Here is a 20351-nt window from a genome sequence, read left to right as displayed (position 1 = left end):
TAAAAGCAATTAACAACTCGAGCTGGGTCAGACCAGTACTACACAGCACGCAGCTGTCTGACTGACTGACACAGACTCAAGGTTCACAGTGTATGTTATACATTACAGAAAGAATTCCTTCTCACTGAGACAAAGCTAGATGTCATTGTTCTGACTTTAGCTGAGGCGCCTGACTATCTAGAGTTTACCCTTGGCCTTGGAGCTCTCAGCCCAGACAAGGCCACCAACTCTCTCTCTAAGACAGAAGGAGCAACAGTAAATCATGCACAAGACCCTGGAGAGGAGCAGATATCACTATCTCTATAATAATCATATGCATGCATCATCAAGTTAACCTTAGCTGATTATGTCATGATTACTGACTCTGCAACACTAAGGAAATTTAAACACATGATCAAACAGGTTAACATAAAAATTTCTTACAGCATTTGTATAGGAATTATTTTGTACCAAACCTAACAGCTGTTTACAGACTGGGTTGGCTCAGAGTGTGCTAAAACACAAGAGGCCTAATTCTCCTTTGAAAGAATTCCCTCACTGTTTAGAAATGGGTTAGCAAAATCATAGAAATATGTAATGATAAATATCAGTGTAAATGATAGAATAGTGCCATTAAAATGAGCCAGAAGCCAACACGTGGGCTTTTACAGCCACATTTTACATCTGGACCCCCAGAGAGACCCCCCTAGCTGTCTACTTTCTCCCAATGGCTGAATACTGCATGTTTGTGGAAAGCCCTGAATAATCTGAATATTGTACAATATTATGTACTATTCATTTAAATCATAACTTTCCTTATACTCTTCATAATAGTTTGTGTGAAAGACAATGAAAAAATGCTTAGCCAGCTGCGGCGAGGTGGTGGTGGTGCTTTTCTGGTCTAGACCTGCTCTTTCTGTAAAGTGTCTCGAGTTAACTGACATGTCATGATTTGGCGCTTTTGGACACTTTTGATTAAGTAGTGTACTCCTCCATGGTAGAAGCACAAAAATCATGGAATGATTTCCAAATGAGCAGATAATCAACCTCGGATGTGCAAGCTGAACTGTAGTTTGTGTGTTGCTCTGTTAGCATTGATGTTATCGCATGATTTCTCAATTCTCACGCGATAATGTAGTTCTCCTGCGATCTTATGATCTTGCAAATCCAGCTGCTTGGGCGAGGGCTCGTGCCGTTGACGGACCAGAAACACGGCGCAGACGGAACGTGCCGGAGAAGACTTCCACGTCTCCTCAGTCTCCTTCCTAGGTTTTCGTCATTGCCCCGGATCAGGTTAAAATGGATCCTGCAAAGGTCAGTGCAGTGGCCAATTGTCCAACCCCCACTACAAAGAAACAAGTTCAACAGTTTCTTGGTTTCACTAACTTTTACCGGAGATTCATCAGACACTTTAGCTCAATAGCAGCACCTTTGCATGGAATCCACAGGCAGAGGCAGCCTTCCAGAAGCTCAAGACCATGTTCACCACAGCTCCGATTCTCACCGTTCCTGACCCTCACCGCCAGTTCATGGTGGAGGTGGACGCCTCCAACGAGGGCCTCGTCATGTAAGTTCACCCAAGCTGAGAGGAATTATGATGTGGGGAACAGGGAGCTGCTGGCAGTTCAGGAAGTGTCGGAAGAGTGGAGGCATTGGCTGGAGGGGGCTGAGCACCCGTTTCTAGTGTGGACAGATCATAAAAACTTGGAATATATCAAGAAAGCAAAAAGATTGAATTCACGTCAGGCCAGGTGGACTTTGTTTTTCAATAGATTTAATTTCATCTTGTCATACCGGCCTGGGTCAAGAAATGCCAAACCTGATGCTTTGTCTCGCCTTTTTCAGTCTGAGCCTGTCGCCAAGGAACCTGAACCGATCCTTCCACTGAACCGTGTGGTCGGAGCGGTGACTGGGCAGATAGAATCTGTGGTAAAGCAAGCAAACGGTGAGAACCCAGCACCTAGGGACTGCCCAGCGAATCAGCTATATGTGCCTGAGGCGGTGAGGTCACAGGTAATCCATTGGGCTCACACCTCCTTGCTTACCTGTCATCCAGGGGTGAAGTGTACTATGTTTGTTATTAGGCACAGGTTCTGGTGGCCTTCAATGGAGAAGGAGGTGAAGGACTATGTGGCGGCCTGTCCTGTTTGTGCCCACAGCGAGACACCCTCTACATCGCCAAGTGGATTACTGCGGCCTCTGCCCATTCCCAGCCGGCCCTGGTCAGACATATCCCTGGATTTTGTCACAGGACTCCCCTTGTCACAAGGTAACAGACAGATTCTTTAAAATGGTTCATTTTATCTCTCTGCCAAAGTTACCGTCGGCAAAAGAGACGACAGAAACAATGTTGCTGTGCAATGTTTGCTCACAAATTGCTTCCTACCTCAGCCACTGGCCTGACTCCATTCCAGTGTGCTTATGGATACCAACCACCACTGTTCCCTGAGGGATAGAAGGAAGTAGTGGTTCCCTCAGCTCATGCCCTGATCCGTCACTGTCATAGCGTTCGGGCTGCTGCACGCAGAGTTCTAATGCGCAGCTCGGTGTGGATGAAGAAAGCGGCTGATCAGCACCAAGATCCAGCACCAGCATACAAATCAGGGCAGAGAGTGTGGCTGTCCACCAAGGACTTACCTCTCCATGTGGCATCCAGGAAGCTCCAAGGTTTGTGGGTCCAAATCCAATATCCAAAATTGTTAATCCTGTGTCTGTCCGCCTTCGCCTCCCCAGGTCCCTCCGAGTGCACACTACCTGTCATGTTTCACAAATCCAGCCAGTCAGAGAATGTCCGCTGGTTCCCACCCCCCCACCTCGCATGATAGGTCTGGTATACACGGTGAAGCTTCTACTGGCTGTCAGGAACCGAGGACGGGGGAGGCAGTTTCTGGCAGACTGGAAAGGGTATGGACCAGAGGAACGATCATGGATCCCGGCAAGTTTTATCATTGACAAGGACCTCATTAAAGACTTTTTCCCACGGAGGGGGGTACCTTTATGTCTCGTCATTTATGTTAAGTTCACACCTTTTAGTTCAGTCCTGTCTTTTGTGTTTCCCGTCCTGTTTTATTTTGTAGTAATATCTCTCTCTCGTTTCAGAAAACTTCACTTCCTGTCCTGATGTGTTTCCCACCTTTGTGATTGTCGTCCCCGCCCTCATTGTTTCCACCTGTGTCCCATTACCTGGTGTGTGTATATATAGTCTGTGTCTACCTTTGTCCTGTGCCTGTTTGTCTTGTCATGTTAGGTGTTTCCAAAGCTCAGTCAGGTTGCTATGTTATTTATTCAGTTCTTTTGTTTAGGATTTTTTGTAGGCCAGTTTATCTTTGAGAATTTTAGTTATACTTCCTTTGCTGATTTTGCAGCCTTGCTGTGATTTTTTGTTACTTCTGCTTTTTATGCCAGTACTGTACTGTGATTTTCGGTTAATACTTTGTCTTGTTTATTTTTACTCGAATAAAAAGTCTTTTTGGTTTTACTTTTGAGTCGTGCGCCTGGGTCCTTTACTTGGTTCTTGTCAGTGAATCATTAGAAGCTGCAAGATTAAAGGTTGACTTTGTACAAACATCACATGAACCACATGCAGCTCAATACGACCGTGTTCACTTTGTCCAGCTGTGACTATGAAGACATCAGGAGGTCAGGGTTACTTTAATACTTTAGTCACAGTTATCATAACCAAGTGCAAAGGATCTTCACGAAGTATCTTACAGGCATGGAGAGCTGAAAGAGCGTGTCAATGGAGGAATGCTCAGAGGTTCAAACCCAAACAGTAAACACACACTCCAAATTATAACAGTATATCCATGACTTCTTTCCGTTTCCGGCGCCGTGCTCGGTGGCAGCCTGTTGGAGAAGCTCCCCTTCCACTATTTCCCAGTTTGGGATCAATAAAGTACATCTATGTATACATGGCTAAGCAGACAGTACATTACTCCGGCTGGATTGCATCACTTTAATCCTAATATCCATGTTGCATGCATTACATGTAACCACCAAAAGGGGTCTCTATTTCACTGTGCGTGGGAGTGTACAAGCTGATGAATGATGATTGATAAAGAGGTGCCTCTGAACCCCCTAAACTATGGATTCTTCATATCTACCCGGATGATTTGTAATTTCAAACAATGTAAAGTCTCAATGTTTGTTTTTTGGAGGCTCAACGATGCATCGCCTGCTCGGAGAAGAAGCCGTTCCCCGTGGTTGAAAGGAATGACTTCACTTTGCTCTTGAAAAGAGAAGCTGTTTTACAAAACACAAATGTGACGAGAAAATGTGGAATGTTATTTGAACTTCTTGAAGAATGATGACAGAAGATGAGGTTTAGTTTGATGAACAGATCTGAGGGCTGCAGTGTCTTTGTTTCTTACATGTAGGTGTTTATTGCAACCTTAGGTAATGTACCTGCTTCGACTATTTCTGTTTGTTCTTATAAAAGACAATAAAGAGATGAAGAGAAAAAAAGTCACAGTTACTGTTTTTGCCTTTATTTATAGGACATCTGAAGAGAGAGAGGAAATGTGGGCAGTAGAGAGTGGGGGACGACATGCACCAAATGACTGGCCGACCGGGAATCGAACCTGTGATCGGTGCGTCTGTGGCTGTGGCCTCTGTACATGGGGCGCCTGCTCTTCCGACAGAGCTAAGCCAGCTGCTCCTTTTAATCGTGCTTTGATGTATTTTCCTTGGATCCTATGACAGACATTTACAGTGAGCGAGGCAGAGAACTTTATCACCAGGTGTAACCGCTCCTTGGTCCTGTTGCTGATCACACACTGTGTTAGACCTGTGTACAGTCAGAGGTGGTGGACGAGGAAGATCAGTCATTTCAGAGACCACAGACCATGTTGTCGTTCACAGGATGTGTCCTGTGATGTGCTCTCATTTAGCGTTTCCTCTGGGCGTGCTGTGTTTTTATTGTATGCAATGTGATTGTGATTACTACTTTTTTCTTTACTGTGTAGGCCTACAATTGTTTCTGTAACTACATGCCCTGGAAGCTGTAGTGTCTGTTGAATGCTCTGTAGTTTCTATATTGACTCACTGTGTTTGATCTGTTAAACACAAAGTCAACACAAGTTTTAACAGACAGGATGTTTTCACCTCGTCCTCTTTTTCTCTTTACATTTAATGTGTTTAATTATTACAAAGGTAAGAGCAGGTTATTAAAGAAGTGTAACACTCTACCTGTTATACTTTATACCAGATGTTTAAATCGACATTTAAGTCATGGCTGCTGTTTGTGTCTGTGTTGTCAGCTGATTAAAACAGTCACCAAACACGTCTGAATCCTGACAGGACGAGTCTCCACACACGGAGATGCTGCATCCTGAAGGAACGTCATGATTCATTCACATACACAGACTCTGAACATGGAATAAAGAGACGATCCTTCTGGTCATTTCCATAACGTTCTTTATGAGCTGACATGATTAAGGCACCAGGTGTCTCATACAGTGCATCGTTACAAAGCTGTATAATATGAGAACACCAACTTTACAGATTACACACAAACATATGATGGCCGTTAGTTACAGATAACATGACACATTAATATGACAGATTAACACTGTGGTAGCTGTTCCACACGTTTATAATATTTATTATATTTAACTACAGACTGATCGTATTCAGTGTGCTTCATTAGTGTGAGTGTGGGTCCATTAAATCCATGTGAACCAATATATTGATTTGACATTAACATCAGCCTATAATGGTGACTTATACCTCTACACCTGTACAGGTGTGTGTTCAGCCTGTATGAGAGGCTACCTGGGGAGGCAGGTGGCTTATACCTCTACACCTGTACAGGTGTGTGTCAGCCTGCACGAGAGGCTACCTGCAGAGGCAGGTGACTCTAAGGTAAACATGAAACCAGACCCCGCCCAGCCTGAGTGTGTCATCTGTTTGTGCTCTTCTCAAGGCTTTCATGAAAACATGGACACAAGAAGGAAAGTGGAGGGCACACGAGCTAGCTTAGCATACATGGACCGTTCCAGCTTGTGCAGTGCTAGCTTTAGCATTCAGTGTGCGTACTGAGTAAGTAAAGATGGACTTAAAAACAATCAAGCTTTGAATTCATGGTTCAAACACAGGGGGAACATGTGCTTGCACTGTACTTGCTGTAGCATGCCGGTATGCTGCTAGCATAACTTCTGAGCTGAACTTCAACTATTAATCAACTCATTGTAATAACACAAGGTGAAGATCCACTAGCACTGTACCTGTAGCATGTAGCACACTTCTGGCTAGTACGATGCTCGCTAATAATGGCTAGCAGCTTAACATTAGTTACATGTTCTAAAGTGAATACAGATGAAGTTTAAAGTGATAAAGCTTCCAAACTCCTGCTAACAACACAAGCTGATGAATGGCTGAGTTCAGTCTGTAGAGAAGGTCCTCGAGTGGTTTGGACAATCAGCCAGCAGACTTTAGAAACCCTGTTATCAGGTGTACTGTCCCTGAGTGTGAGCGCGCGGCCCTGGTGCTGAGGAACACTCTGTGCCAGATGAACCTCTGAGCTCTGTGCTAATCTCCTTGAAATGATTATTAAGGCGGCAATCACAACACTGATGATGTGACAGAATAAGGGAAGATTACTGCAAGTGGAATTCAGTTTTTTCAACATGGGCCCTTTTTTTTTTTTTTTTTACATACTTTACATAATAATTTTAAAGTTCTAAATAAGTACATGGCTCCCTTCAGAGCCACCAGACTCCATTGAAAAATGTTTGCCTCCTGGAGCACAAGTATTGCTGGTGTAATGCTGCTGTCATTGCTCAGTATATTTGTGTTATTTTGTGACTCTAATGTTTTAATGGTCACTTCAGATCTAACACAGCATTTGTGTGATACACAATAATACAAATAAACCATCTGTTTGAGGCAGCAGCAGAGCAGCAGCTCCTGTGTACTGTGGACTGTTTTTCTCAATGGAGTCTGGTGTGTTTGCAGAGCTCGATGTAACGTCTGTTTGTGGTTAAAACAATCTTCTTCCTCTGTAACAAAAAGGTCTCTCTCTGTAGGGATCCTTTCTGTAATGTTGTCACACACTTAGAATAACAACCTGAGCCTGTCAGTGGAAACAACAAGAACTTTTAGTGGACGCACTTTGATCCATCAAGGATTATGTTGCAGCCATTACAGCCTGTTTCACTGCTGCAGGATGAAGGTCTACTGGTCATTAAGACCCTAAAATATGTTAAAAAAAATTGAACCCAGGATTAAAATACTGGAATAACCCTTTTATACCAGCACAAGGTGAGTAAAATTACAACTACACCTCAGCATTAAAAAGCACCCAGCATTCATAATGAGTGTATATTTATAATGCTGTATATTATAATACAGTATGATGAAAACATCCGTCTCCTGTGAATGATGGAGGTGAGCGCTGGACTGTTTGTCCTGGATGATGACACATGGTTACATCATCAGCTTGGTCCTGGGTTAGCAGCTGTAGGCACTAAGAACAGGCTGCCTGAGTTTAAGAGGCACTCAGGAGCACTTCATACATCTATGACACTAGCACTGAAACATCAACAGTACCATGACGCACCACGAGGGGTCCTTCTATTACTGCTCATCTACATACATGGCAGCATATACTGTGTTTGTATATTCAGTTAAAAACATTAATAAGATTACATTTAAATTCCAGACAGGATAAAGTCATTTAACACGTCTACAATAAGAACAAGTATGTGTATGTCAGACACATAGAGACTACTACTTGATTCAAGTGTGAACCTTTGAAATGAGACGTTAAAGTGTGAAATAGATATCTAACCTTTATAACTGTGCTATAACGGAAGGATTAAAACGTGTTTATGTGGTTTAGCTTCAGTCATCCTTCACTCCTCGTCCTCCTCTGTCTCCATCGTCCTCCTCTGTCTTCATCACTCCTGCTTTCCTCTGGAGTGTCCTCTGAACGTGTCCATGAGGTTGAAGGCTCCCAGATACTGACCCAGCAGGATGCCCTGCTTCATGGGGAGGATGCTGAAACACAGGAGAGACAGAAGAAGGCCGTTAGACCCCGGGACCACTACACTGATTGGATGAACGGTTCGACATGTGAGGGGCAGTCACACATGCATTCATTTATACATAGAGAGAACTTTCCTCTACAGTTAGATCGTGCTGCTACAGCGCCACCTGTTGGTAAAACAAGACCAGGTCAAAATCTAGTATGTGGCTGACCGCGTCAGGTCAATGTGCACTGGAAGCATGGCGTGTGGGTGACGGCTGCGGGACATGTTCATTTTAATTTGAAATTCATGAAAACAGATGATTCTTCACAATGCTGCCGTGACACGCGCGCGCACACGACTCATGCGCCGGAAATGTAGAGGATAGGATTTTACATGTGAAAATGAATTGTGATTTGTGAGTTCCTTGATCTCTGACAGCAATATTAACATCTCTACCTGTAGTAGAAGTCACAGGCATACCTGTAACACACCTGTAACACACCTGTAACACAGATGTAACACACACCTGAAACATAGCTGTAACACACACACCTGTAACACACACCTGTAACAGAGCTGTAACACACAGCTGTAACACACCTGCAACACTCCCGTAACACACTTGTAACACACCTGCTCCCCTCTTGGACCAAACGTGAGACAATAGTTTAATCCTTGAAGGAGGAGGAACAGAGTGTGACTGGACAAACCAATGACTATATAGATGGACGACGCGTCTCCATCTGCTCCCATTGTACGTAATTGATGCCAAAATAGCCCCCGTGTTAGGCGCTGCCATCTTGCGATGTCGACGTCATATGGAGCCAGAGACTACGCAGTAGAGATCGGCGAGTGAAGCGGCCGTAGCCACTTCTGCTAACCCAAACACACACTTAACTTACTGAAAAAACAGCAAAGATCCTGCTCGCCGGCGTGTTTAACAGCAGAACAGCTTCTCTGTGTTGGTCTGAGGTTAACGTTCACAGGTATGTAAACTTCAAGGACTGTAGTGATTGTTTTTGTTACGTCTCCTTTCGCGGATCGTCCTCCACTCTGCTCACCCGGAACTGATTGGCTGCAGGAGCCTATTTGTCAACAGAGCTGTCAATCATCATTTTGACAGCATCAAATAACTAATAATTAAAAGTAAACTTGTCAGAAAAATTAACACTGGGACATAAATCAGCATGATAATAACTAACTATAATGACAGAAACCATGTTTGAGAAAAATGTATTTGGTGTGTATTTTGATTTTGATTTGGCTTTATGACCTATACTGCAGCCAGTCAGCAGGGGGCGCTGAAAATGTTTTGGCTTCACTTTCAGGGAGCTGTCATGTCGTCCATCTTTTTATACAGTCTATGGGACAAACAGTCAAAGACAAAGAATCGATCTCCAGTTAGACTTTGTGATTAAGGTTACAGGCCAGAACCTCATGTTTGTCGTTGTAGCGCCATCATCAGGCCAAATTGCCCAATAATTCCTGTGGGCCTTAAAACACCCTCTAAGTGTGAAGTGGTTAATGAACTGTTACAGGATGAAGGACAGTCATACAGTCATACAGGCAGTCAGAGGTCCCTTCCTCTTCAGTTAGATCATGCTGCTACAGCGCCACCTGCTGGTTAAAATGTCACCAAACAGGTATAATTTAAGTAAACTGGACAAACACAGAGACTGTCCATCTTTAAAAACAGAAAGAGTGTCATAAATGGAGCGTCAGGCTGACTCAGTCCCCTCTCAGGCTCAGTGTGGACTGGTAGCTGCTGCACTGAGCTCCCACAGAGATAACAGTGTGGCTCTCTGTCCTCTCACAGAGACACAACATGAGTATTTTCACATGAACACGAGGGGAACAGCTTCATCATCTAAGGTTATTAGAGACTCTGCTGCCTGTTCTATAATATCTGACAGCTCAGGCACTGATGGCTGCAGGTATGTGGAGCATTCTGGTGGACATTTATGTGACAATAAGAGAGAAACATAAGAAGACATGCCTGCTGTAAGTGTGTTTGTAACATCTGTCCTGTTTCACTGCAGAGCACGGCATCATGTTACACAGGCTTAGAGAAAACAAAGCAGCATCCTGCAGGGCTGAGGAATTAAGTGATCACAGAAGTCCACCTGAGGCTGTCTCCAGCAGTGAGTCAGTCCCCATAGAGCCCCATGTTAAACTTTACAGCAGAAATAAACATGTTTACAGCCTGGTACAAAAAACAGTTTGGGTCTCTATAGCTCATTTCTCTCTTCATGACAACTGTACGGGGAGAATCTTTATACAACTCACCTGTTTACATTATATTAAGGCTTAAAGTGATGCAGCATTGTATCTTTGAGTGACAGGTGGGTTGGTAGCTGTCTGCTAGGTGTCCTCTCAGCTAACTCAGTCACTGAACGTAACCTCTGGGCCGTGTTTCTGCTGTTGGAGCCTTTTGAAGATTTGTTCATGTAAATATCAGACAGATAGTCTGTGTGTGCGCTTTATTGGACTAACAGACCGTCCAACACGTCTGACACACTGTTTTTACACTCATTATTTTATTTATATCTTAGCACTGATTAGCAGCTACCTGTGTCTGTGCTCACCATACCTGCTTGTTAGCTCGTTCACTGTTTGTCATACAGTAATGTATCTGTAGCGGCCTGTGCAGGGAGGACTTGCACGGGCCGTCTTCCTGCAGAGAAGTCGGCGGACGGGAGTATTATTTTCTTTCATATGTATCTGATCATTATTATTATTATAATAATTATTTTTATATCAATTATTGCTTCATTATTGAAATGTTATTTTATATAATTACACGATGCTTTGGCAACATTGTAACTGTTACATTCATGCCAATAAAGCATGAATTGAATTGAGGAGAAGACCGCTTCTTTTCCCATGTTTTGTCATTCAGCCACTTCTGGTCACTTCTGGCTCCAGAAAACCAACACAGCTGCAGTCAAACCAAGGCTCAAATCAAAGGGTGGGGTCACTGTGACACTGTAATATGGAAGATGTCTGATCCTGGATTTCTTTAATGTGACCGAGCCACTAACACTCAGGATATGAGTTTGCTCCTGAGTCAGCTGTGACTCAAACTCTAAGGACGTCTGGAGTTTAACTTTAAATGTAGACAAAGATTCCTCGATGCCTGGGGCAGTGTCACTACAGCTGCTGATAAAATAAGTGAGTATTCATGCTAACGTAAACAGGCTTTGTTAACAATGATTCAGGGGCAGAATGATTCTTCAGCCCGTCGTCCGATGAACAAAGACTGACTTCAAAAAGGCAGCAGAGACTCGGCTGGATAATACAGCACGTTATTAAAAGCTGGAATACAATGGCTTTTATGTCGACTGAACAGAGATGACAGGCGAGGCACGAGCTGCTGTATGAGAGCTTTCTGACAGAGAATAATCAGAGGAGACGTCTGCAGAGCGTCTCTTATCAGACAGAGTCAAAGGACAAAACAGCTCAGCTGAAGCAGCCAGGCTTTCAGGCCTCAGAGCATCAACAACATACTGCAGAGATATTACATGCTTTAATGACTGGGTCAAGTGATGGCAGCGCTTCACTCTGACCGTCTAATGGAGCAAATGCAGTCTGATGCTGCACAGTCTGATGCTGCATGCTACAAGCTAGGAAGGAAGTGGTAATAATGAGGGAACCTGTGCAGCGTTGTGTCTCAGGTTACATCCTGGAGACAAACCTGACCTGTTTTATGGTATTATAAAGTTTACCGTTTGCTGTCCATGTAGAGAGACCTGGATGAGATGTAAGCAAATACAACATGTCTGTTCTTACAGTGCATGTTGTTTCTGTCTGTTCTTACAGTGCATGTTGTTTCTGTCTGTTCTTACAGTGCATGTTGTTTCCGTCTGTTCTTACAGTGCATGTTGTTTCCGTCTGTTCTTACAGTGCATGTTGTTTGCGTCTATTCTTACAGTGCATGTTGTTTCCGTCTGTTCTTACAGTGCATGTTGTTTCTGTCTGTTCTTACAGTGCATGTTGTTTCCATGTGTTCTTACAGTGCATGTTGTTTCCGTCTGTTCTTACAGTGCATGTTGTTTGCGTCTATTCTTACAGTGCATGTTGTTTCTGTCTGTTCTTACAGTGCATGTTGTTTCCATGTGTTCTTACAGTGCATGTTGTTTCCATATGTTCTTACAGTGCATGTTGTTTCCGTCTGTTCTTACAGTGCATGTTGTTTCTGTCTGTTCTTACAGTGCATGTTGTTTCCATGTGTTCTTACAGTGCATGTTGTTTCCGTCTGTTCTTACAGTGCATGTTGTTTCCGTCTGTTCTTACAGTGCATGTTGTTTCTGTCTGTTCTTACAGTGCATGTTGTTTCCATGTGTTCTTACAGTGCATGTTGTTTCCATGTGTTCTTACAGTGCATGTTGTTTCCGTCTGTTCTTACATTGCATGTTGTTTCTGTCTGTTCTTACAGTGCATGTTGTTTCCGTCTGTTCTTACAGTGCATGTTGTTTCCATATGTTCTTACAGTGCATGTTGTTTCCATGTGTTCTTACAGTGCATGTTGTTTCCGTCTGTTCTTACAGTGAATGTTGTTTCCAAGTGTTCTTACAGTGCATGTTGTTTCCATGTTCTTACAGTGCATGTCGTTTCCATATGTTCTTACAGTGCATGTTGTTTCCATGTGTTCTTACAGTGCATGTTGTTCCCATATGTTCTTACAGCGCATGTTGTTTCCATATGTTCTTACAGCGCATGTTGTTTCCATATGTTCTTACAGTGCATGTTGTTTCCGTCTATTCTTACAGTGCATGTTGTTTCCATATGTTCTTACAGTGCATGTTGTTTCCGTCTGTTCTTACAGTGCATGTTGTTTCCGTCTGTTCTTACAGTGCATGTTGTTTCCGTCTGTTCTTACAGTGCATGTTGTTTCCATATGTTCTTACAGTGCATGTTGTTTCCATATGTTCATACAGTGCATGTTGTTTCCATGTGTTCTTACAGTGCATGTTGTTTCCATGTGTTCTTACAGTGCATGTTGTTTCCATATGTTCTGACAGTGCATGTTGTTTCCATGTGTTCTTACAGTGCATGTTGTTTCCATGTGTTCTTACAGTGCATGTTGTTTCCATATGTTCTGACAGTGCATGTTGTTTCCGTCTGTTCTTACAGTGCATGTTGTTTCCGTCTGTTCTTACAGTGCATGTTGTTTCCATGTGTTCTTACAGTGCATGTTGTTTCCATGTGTTCTTACAGTGCATGTGGAGCCTGATAAGGGTACTAAAACACCACAGCGACTGTGGAAAGGCTAGTTAACTTCAGTTAACTTTAACTGCAGCGGCGCACAATCAGCTCCACGCTGATCAAACACAGACAGTTTTTAAAAGTTTATACTTTTTCTAAGTAACTTGAACACATTGCTGTACCACGTCTTGTCACCTGCAGAAGGACGGACACAGACAACCTCTCCTCCGCCACCAGAAGCTTGTCGACTCCGGCTGTTTTCCTCTTCACCTGCACGGACAATCTGCCCGAATCCCTTCACAGATCCACCTTTGTTCGCGCCCAACACTGGACAAAACACACGCTGATCACTACAGAGAGTGATCTTAAGTAAGAGGCTTTTGTCAGGGCAGAGATAGCTTAGAAGATGTGTTTTTTTGTTAATGTGAAACTGCATTGCACTGTGTTTTTATTGATTGCAGACTTTATGATTGTGTTTGCCGCTGTGTTTTATTGAACTCAACTACCACGCCAAGATCAGTAAGCTGCCTTTATCAGTTAAAAGTCCAGCTGATGATCTGTGATCATCCGCTGAGTTCCTGCGTGATAAAGTTACAGTTACTGAATCTTAGTTCGAGCTGCTTTGTTTGCCTCTCCGGCATATCTTCTTCCTCTTTTACTAACCCACACAGATACAAACACACCTGCCGCGGTAACTCACACACACCTTAAAGGTACCGATCACATCAGTCAGGACAAAGTTCTAACACTTACTCCATGCATCTTGTGTAGTTAATAAGACAAGGCCACACAAGTTTCTTTGTTCAATTTACGCAGACTTGATCCGCCATCTTCAACACACACGGGATGCGACCACCTTTCGTGGTAGCTCCACCATCTTATCCACTCACTGACGCATGCACACTCGCTTGCTCACTCACTCACACAATCATACTCTCTCACACAGACACATACACACACATACACGCACACACACAATTACTAGGTTTGATAGTCATTTGTTTAAGTGACAGATTTTGATTGGTGCTGCTTGTTAAATAAATTCAATCACAAATTAAAGTTGTCTGTGATTAATTGTGTATTTACATTGTGATTATGGCTGGTTGCGGAGGTCAGTGCTCGGATTCATACCTTCCCCTTTTCACTTCTAATTGAAAATATTTATTATTTAATAACAATATTGGTATTTTATAAGTGTAACATTGAGACTGATTTTTCTTCTTTTTCGTTGTTACTCCCTGATCCCAGGGGGATGCCCCATACTTAGTAGTTCTGACTAATATTATTTTATTATTATTATTAATAATCATATTTTTTCCCAATCCCAACAGAAACTTCCAAAAATCTATTTTTATAAACATTTTAATTCATCCTGAATACATTTTAACCATCAGCAAGTTTGTGCTTGACAAACCCGCTGCATGCATTGTTTGCCGTGCACGATGTCCGGCTTCTGTTGTAGTTCCAGGAGTGTGTCGGTCCGTGCTAGTCAGTCACGCTGCTAACATTAGCTAGCTGTCAGCGTCAACAATGTACGGGGAAGCCCTGACCAGCGCCCCCAGGATAGGTCTTACCGGCGATGAGGACCTCTCAAACCACCCAGTCATTTGTGACATTTACCGCTCGCTACATCACAGACGCCTGGCAGCTCGAGTCTCGTATACAAACGTGAGTGATGCACGAAAGCCAGACGGCTGTGAACGTGAATCTGCAGTTGTCCACACACAAGCTGAAACTCAATGTCTCACAGAGCTGTCAAGCTTTATTGTGTGATCGTTTTGAAAAACATACAAAAGAGGAGTTTCACACTGTTATCTGTGTAAAAATATGATTTTAAATGGCAGGTTTCTGATAAACACAGAGAGCAGCTGGTCTCATTTAGGTATTTCTTATTTCATATAACTTCAATCAATTTTTACAAGTTAAGCACAAATACATTTGTCTCTGTGTATCAAATATAAAAGCTGCATAATGTTGAACACATTTTACTGTGCTTTAATGGCATAATCATTTGTTTCAATTCAATCAGTTTTCTTAGCACACAGCAGACTGGAATCAATACTGAAATCCCTTTTGGAACAAGTAGGGTATTGACTGAGTCCGGAATCGGTTTGAATCGAGAATCGTTTTTGGATCGAATCGTGACCTTAAGAATTGAAATCTAATCGAATTGTGCGATATTGAAAGATTCACATCCCTACTATGGATGAATAAAGCTCACCTGCCATCACAGAGCATCCTTTATTGTGTAGAAGGTATAAAGATGGGTTTGTTCTGGTGACCTTTTATTTGTGTGGTGTTTAAAACTTCCCTCCTTTAATGTGAACATGTGCAGTTCAACAGAATAAGATCCTTTTAATGTGAAAGTTTTTTTACAACAGATAATCAACTTCTTTTCAATGACAATCATTACATCGCTCTCTGCAAACACACCAGACTTCATTGATAAAAAAGTGATTTAACCTCACTGAACACAGGAGCAGCTGCTCTGACAGAGCATCGATCTGTCTGTCTGTTTGTGTTTGTATGGGAACTGTTGTTAAAATGTTTAGTTCAGATTCAACACAATGTCTGTGTAACACACATCAACACAAACAGACTAACCCATCAGGGCAGCAGCTCCTGTTCTCTGTGGTGTGTTTGCAGAGAGCGCTGTGACGTCTGTTTGTGGTTAAAACAATCATCTTCCTGTGTAACAAAAAGGTCTCTCTCTGTAGGGATTCTTTCTGTAATGTTAGAATAACATTAGAATAACAATCTGAGCCTGTCAGTGGAAACAACAAGAACTTTTAGTGGACGACCTTTGATCCATCAAGGATTATGTTGCAGCCATTACAGCCTGTTTCACTGCTGCAGGTGCACTTATTGTACCTGTTAGTCTATTAGTCAGACTACAACTTGACTGAAGCTGTGAGCATTGGATTTACAAACACACACATTCAGATCTATGACAAAATACACAATCTTTATTACACACTTAAAATCTGCAGGACAGCTCGGCAACAATCAGATTTTAGTGCTTCAATGTTAAAGTTCCTCATGTGATGGTTAAAAAGCAGCATGACGTTTATTCAGGGGACACATTCAGTGAAGTCCTGCACAGGTTCATCACGATGACACGTCACCTGCAGCTACTAACACCACATCACACCTGACAGACGCTCACAACATGTGACCCGAACACCCTGAAAACATCCCCAACAGTGCACAATGCACACACAACGCAAGCACAACGCAAGCACAACGCAAGCACAACACACACAACACAACTGCAAACACACACCACACACACAACGCAAGCACAACACAAGCACAACGTACACACAACAAACGCACAACGCACGCACAACAAACGCACAACAAATGCACAACAAATGCACAACAAACCATGACCCGGTCGTGCTGTTTGAAGTCTGGGTCAGTCTCTCTGCAGTGTGCAGTGACGACTGTGCAGACAGGTAGAGTCTCTGACTACACACTGCTGTGTGCTGCATCACTGAATCAATACAGAACAATCCGACCCTCTGACAGCTGCCTGAGGCTGAGTGTGAGGACACAGACACCACTATAAAAGTGCTCTCCACAGTTTATACAAAGTGCAACATGTTTACTTCTTTCTATCAGTAACAGTAACATCAGACTCAAACTAATCACTGAGATCTGACAGCAAAGCAACATCACTCTAAACCTCCACCTGGACTGGAAACATGCCTTTATTTAGAAGAGGAAATGAAGATGCAAGGTTATACTGACTCACTTCCTGATTCAGCTCAGACAGACTGAAGTTAACTCATGTTGGAATGAATCAAACGTTATGTGTTTGAATTTATGTAAAGGGATCTTCGATGTAAGCTCTCTGATCAGTAGCAGAAGCACTCCTGCCCAGTTCAGCTCAGAGCGTCACGTCACTCTGTCAGAGGGATTCTTTCTGTTTATTCAGGCTGGTTTAACACAACCAGCTCATATTCAACCTGTCAGATACTTTAAAAAGAGCTACATGAAGCTGATCAGTGCTCAGTGTGATGTTAGCTCGGTCAGGCTCAGCTAAGCTCAATCAAGTCCACCCTCTCACGTGGACACACTGGATCAATATAGTTCATTTGTTATGTTGTTGCTTTGCTCCCATGTCTTACTTTAATACATACACACACACACTGCAGAGATGTTACTGAACCAGCCTGATAGTCTGTGATCACCCTGTTAGCACACAGGTGCACAGCTGCAGGTGTGTTAGTGTAATTTGCGGTGCAGACTGAGGTCATTGTAGGAGTCCACCTGGATGAACAGGCCCAGGTAGGAGCAGAGGAGGGCGACCAGCTTCCACTGAAGAACACTGAGGAGGATGATGGAGGAACAGGTGTGTTAAATACTCTGTTGTATATTGAAGTCACTGCCTGCAGCTGTGGAGTTACAGCTACACTCAACATGTCTGTCACATGGACAGAAGGCAGGGGACACACCTGAGTGCTCCTGTTTCATGAAAATGTGATTCATCAAACACCCTCCAGAGTGGACACATTCCCCCTGTGGGCTCCATGCAGCCCTTTAGTCATCTATAATGGCATATATAAAGTCAGACACGTCACATGTCTGAATGTTGACCTATGAGCAGACCCTCATGTTATCAGAGGGCTGATGAAGGACAGAGTCACCTGATAAAGATGTTAATATTCAAACAGTCCCCTCTGTCTCCTCTAACATTAAGGAGCTGCTCGTGAACTCGTTCACTTACAGCTCACAGTCTTCTTTCACCAGTGATACACTTTAAAGTTTGCAGGGGCTGTAGGCCGGGCAGCTTTAAAGGACTTCATTTGATCAAGAGAAATAAGAGATAGATTCTCCTGTAAGCCACCAGCAGCCATTAAGACACCAGACGCCACTGACAACAACAGTAATTCCACCTCACAGAACACAGGAGGTGCTGGTCTGCTGCTGCCTCGATCAGTTAGTCTGTTTGTGTTATAGTGTGAGTTTGTGACACAAATGTTGTGTTGGATCTGAACTATCCATTCAAACACATGAAGGCAAACCAACGTACCAATGCTGGAGAGCAGCAGCTCCTGTGTTCTGTGAGGTGGAATGACTGTTTCTGTCACCGGAGTCTGGTGTGTTTGAAGAGCGTGATGTCACTGAAAACAAGAGTACTCAAACCTCAAAGATGAGACGGTTAGTGGATACTCTTACAGCCATTACAGCCTGTTTCACTGCTGCAGGCTGAAGTTTTCTATACTGGAGACATTCAAACACTTTGTTGCCTTTTAGTCAATGAGACCCTGAAATACGTCCAAACAGAGCTGTTGTTTCAATGATCACTGAGGACTGCTCTCCTGTTATAAACTCTAGAGGTCGACCGATAGTAGATTTTAAACGTCGATATAATAACGATAGTTTGTACGAGGAAAAAGCCGATAGCCGATTAATCGGCCGATATCTCCCTACCCCACGAAAAAAAATTAAACTAATTGAAATGAACAATCTTTATCTTTATTACATATCCTTACACATAACAGTTGAACTGAAAGTCTGTGTCAAATAAATAACAAAATAAAACATACATCTGGAACAGAACATGAATCTCAAAGAGTAATGAATACCTAAATAAATAAAATAAGTAGTAAAGAAAATATGAACTGCAAATGAACATCTAACTCAAATTGTTGTGCCGACATTGTGCCTTTCCTCAGCAAAATAGTCCCATAGAGGGACTGTGTTTCCTCCAGCTGCCATCTAATGTAAGAAACAAACATGTAAATCAATGATACTGCAGTTGTTTTCTTAAAGTTGCTGGTTTAATAAAACCTTTCTGATAAAGTAAAGTTTTACTAAAGTTACCAATGAATGGTTATTATCATCTCGGAAGCTTTCTGGTATATATTTGGGAGAAAAAAACAGAAACACTAATTCAGCAGACACAACTCAAGTAGCATCAAAGAAGTTACCATAAGAGTCTTATATAAAAAGCAAATGTATCGCCCCTGTGTCAGTCTCTCGCTCTTTTCCTTTAACTTTACCTACACATTGTTGTTCACAACAGTTTGTGTTGACGTCGTGACGTGCTTTACTCCTACAGCAGCCTTATGCAAACGCCGGTTTTTAATAAACCCGATCTTTGCCACTTTGACTTTGATAACAAGTACGGAGAGTATCCTGAAGTGTGATCTGCTGGATTAAATCGTTGGAAATATGTTGTATACATGGCGATGAGCTCTTCCGTGGCGTATATCAGGCCTGATGTTGCGCGATGTACGTCCCCGCCTGAGGCTGCACAGCCATCGGCCACTATCGGAGCCCAGATCCGTCGATGATGATAGTTTTTAATAAGTCCTATGGGGGCCGATTAATCGGCCAAAATGATCAATCGGTCGACCTCTAATAAACTCACTCTGTCCTGTGACTGATGTTAAATCACTAAGGTGTGTCACTTTAATAATAACATGTATATAACTACATTATTTATGATCAGTTATATGTTCAGGAGGCTTCAGGTTGGCAGTCTTTGTAAAGACATGGAATCATCTCAGGATGCTTTTAGACCCCCCTTTTAGTCCAGCTGACCTCTGACCTTTCACTTGACCCCAAGTTTTAGGGTCATATCAGGGACAGGGGGAGGTTCCCATTGTTAAGGGTCTGAGGGCAATCAGTAGTACACTGTCACTATGGTTCAATCATCAATACTAATGAACTATACACGCTGTCTGACTCATTCTAAAGAGTATCTACAGCTGTGATCCATAAGCGATTGTTGAGACTGATCCTGCTCGCAGATGGAACAACACACACACACGCACACATGCGCAGATACAGAGACAAACATCCTCCTGACTACCTGTCAGCAGCAGTGTGAGTGTGTGTACCATCAGTGTATGGACCAAACAGCCAGTGTACCAGAAGGGCCGACAGAAAGGTGTGAAAGGTGAAGAGGAGGAGTGATGAAGATGAAACACCTGTGTGCCGTAATAGAAACCCTCAGGTGTATCATTAGAGCAGTTAAGTGGAACAGAAGAGAAAGGTAAACACTCACTTCTTGAGCGCTACGATCAGGTACATGCTCTTGGGCAGCAGCAGGTACACCTGGTCAGTGAGCACAGCTTGGATGATCTTCTTGGCCACGTGCTTTGGATCCAGGATGGGCATCAGCGTCGGCCACCTGAGGAGGACGACAGCCAGGATTAAGAGTAGAGAATTTCTAACAGCACT

At 43.0% G+C, this 20351-nt stretch overlaps 1 protein-coding gene across 1 annotated transcript in view; it reads right to left on the bottom strand.

Annotated features, from left to right (window-relative positions):
• Positions 1-5395: 5395 nt before the first annotated feature.
• The window catches only part of LOC138611541 (epidermal retinol dehydrogenase 2-like), a 33524-nt gene continuing 18568 nt past the window's right edge, over positions 5396-20351 (bottom strand). The window contains exons 6-7 of the mRNA XM_069684712.1: positions 20176-20301; positions 5396-7977 (exon numbers count right to left, since the gene is read on the bottom strand). Of these exons, the coding sequence (XP_069540813.1) occupies positions 7878-7977; positions 20176-20301 (226 nt within the window). The 3' untranslated portion in view covers positions 5396-7877. The remainder of the gene's footprint in view (positions 7978-20175; positions 20302-20351) is intronic.

Source organism: Semicossyphus pulcher, unplaced genomic scaffold (genome assembly GCF_022749685.1).
Source record: "Semicossyphus pulcher isolate SPU_LCO1_2020_fin unplaced genomic scaffold, fSemPul1.0.p SCAF_7, whole genome shotgun sequence".
Lineage (NCBI taxonomy): Eukaryota > Metazoa > Chordata > Actinopteri > Labriformes > Labridae > Semicossyphus > Semicossyphus pulcher.
This window is presented reverse-complemented; position numbering and strand designations above follow the sequence as displayed.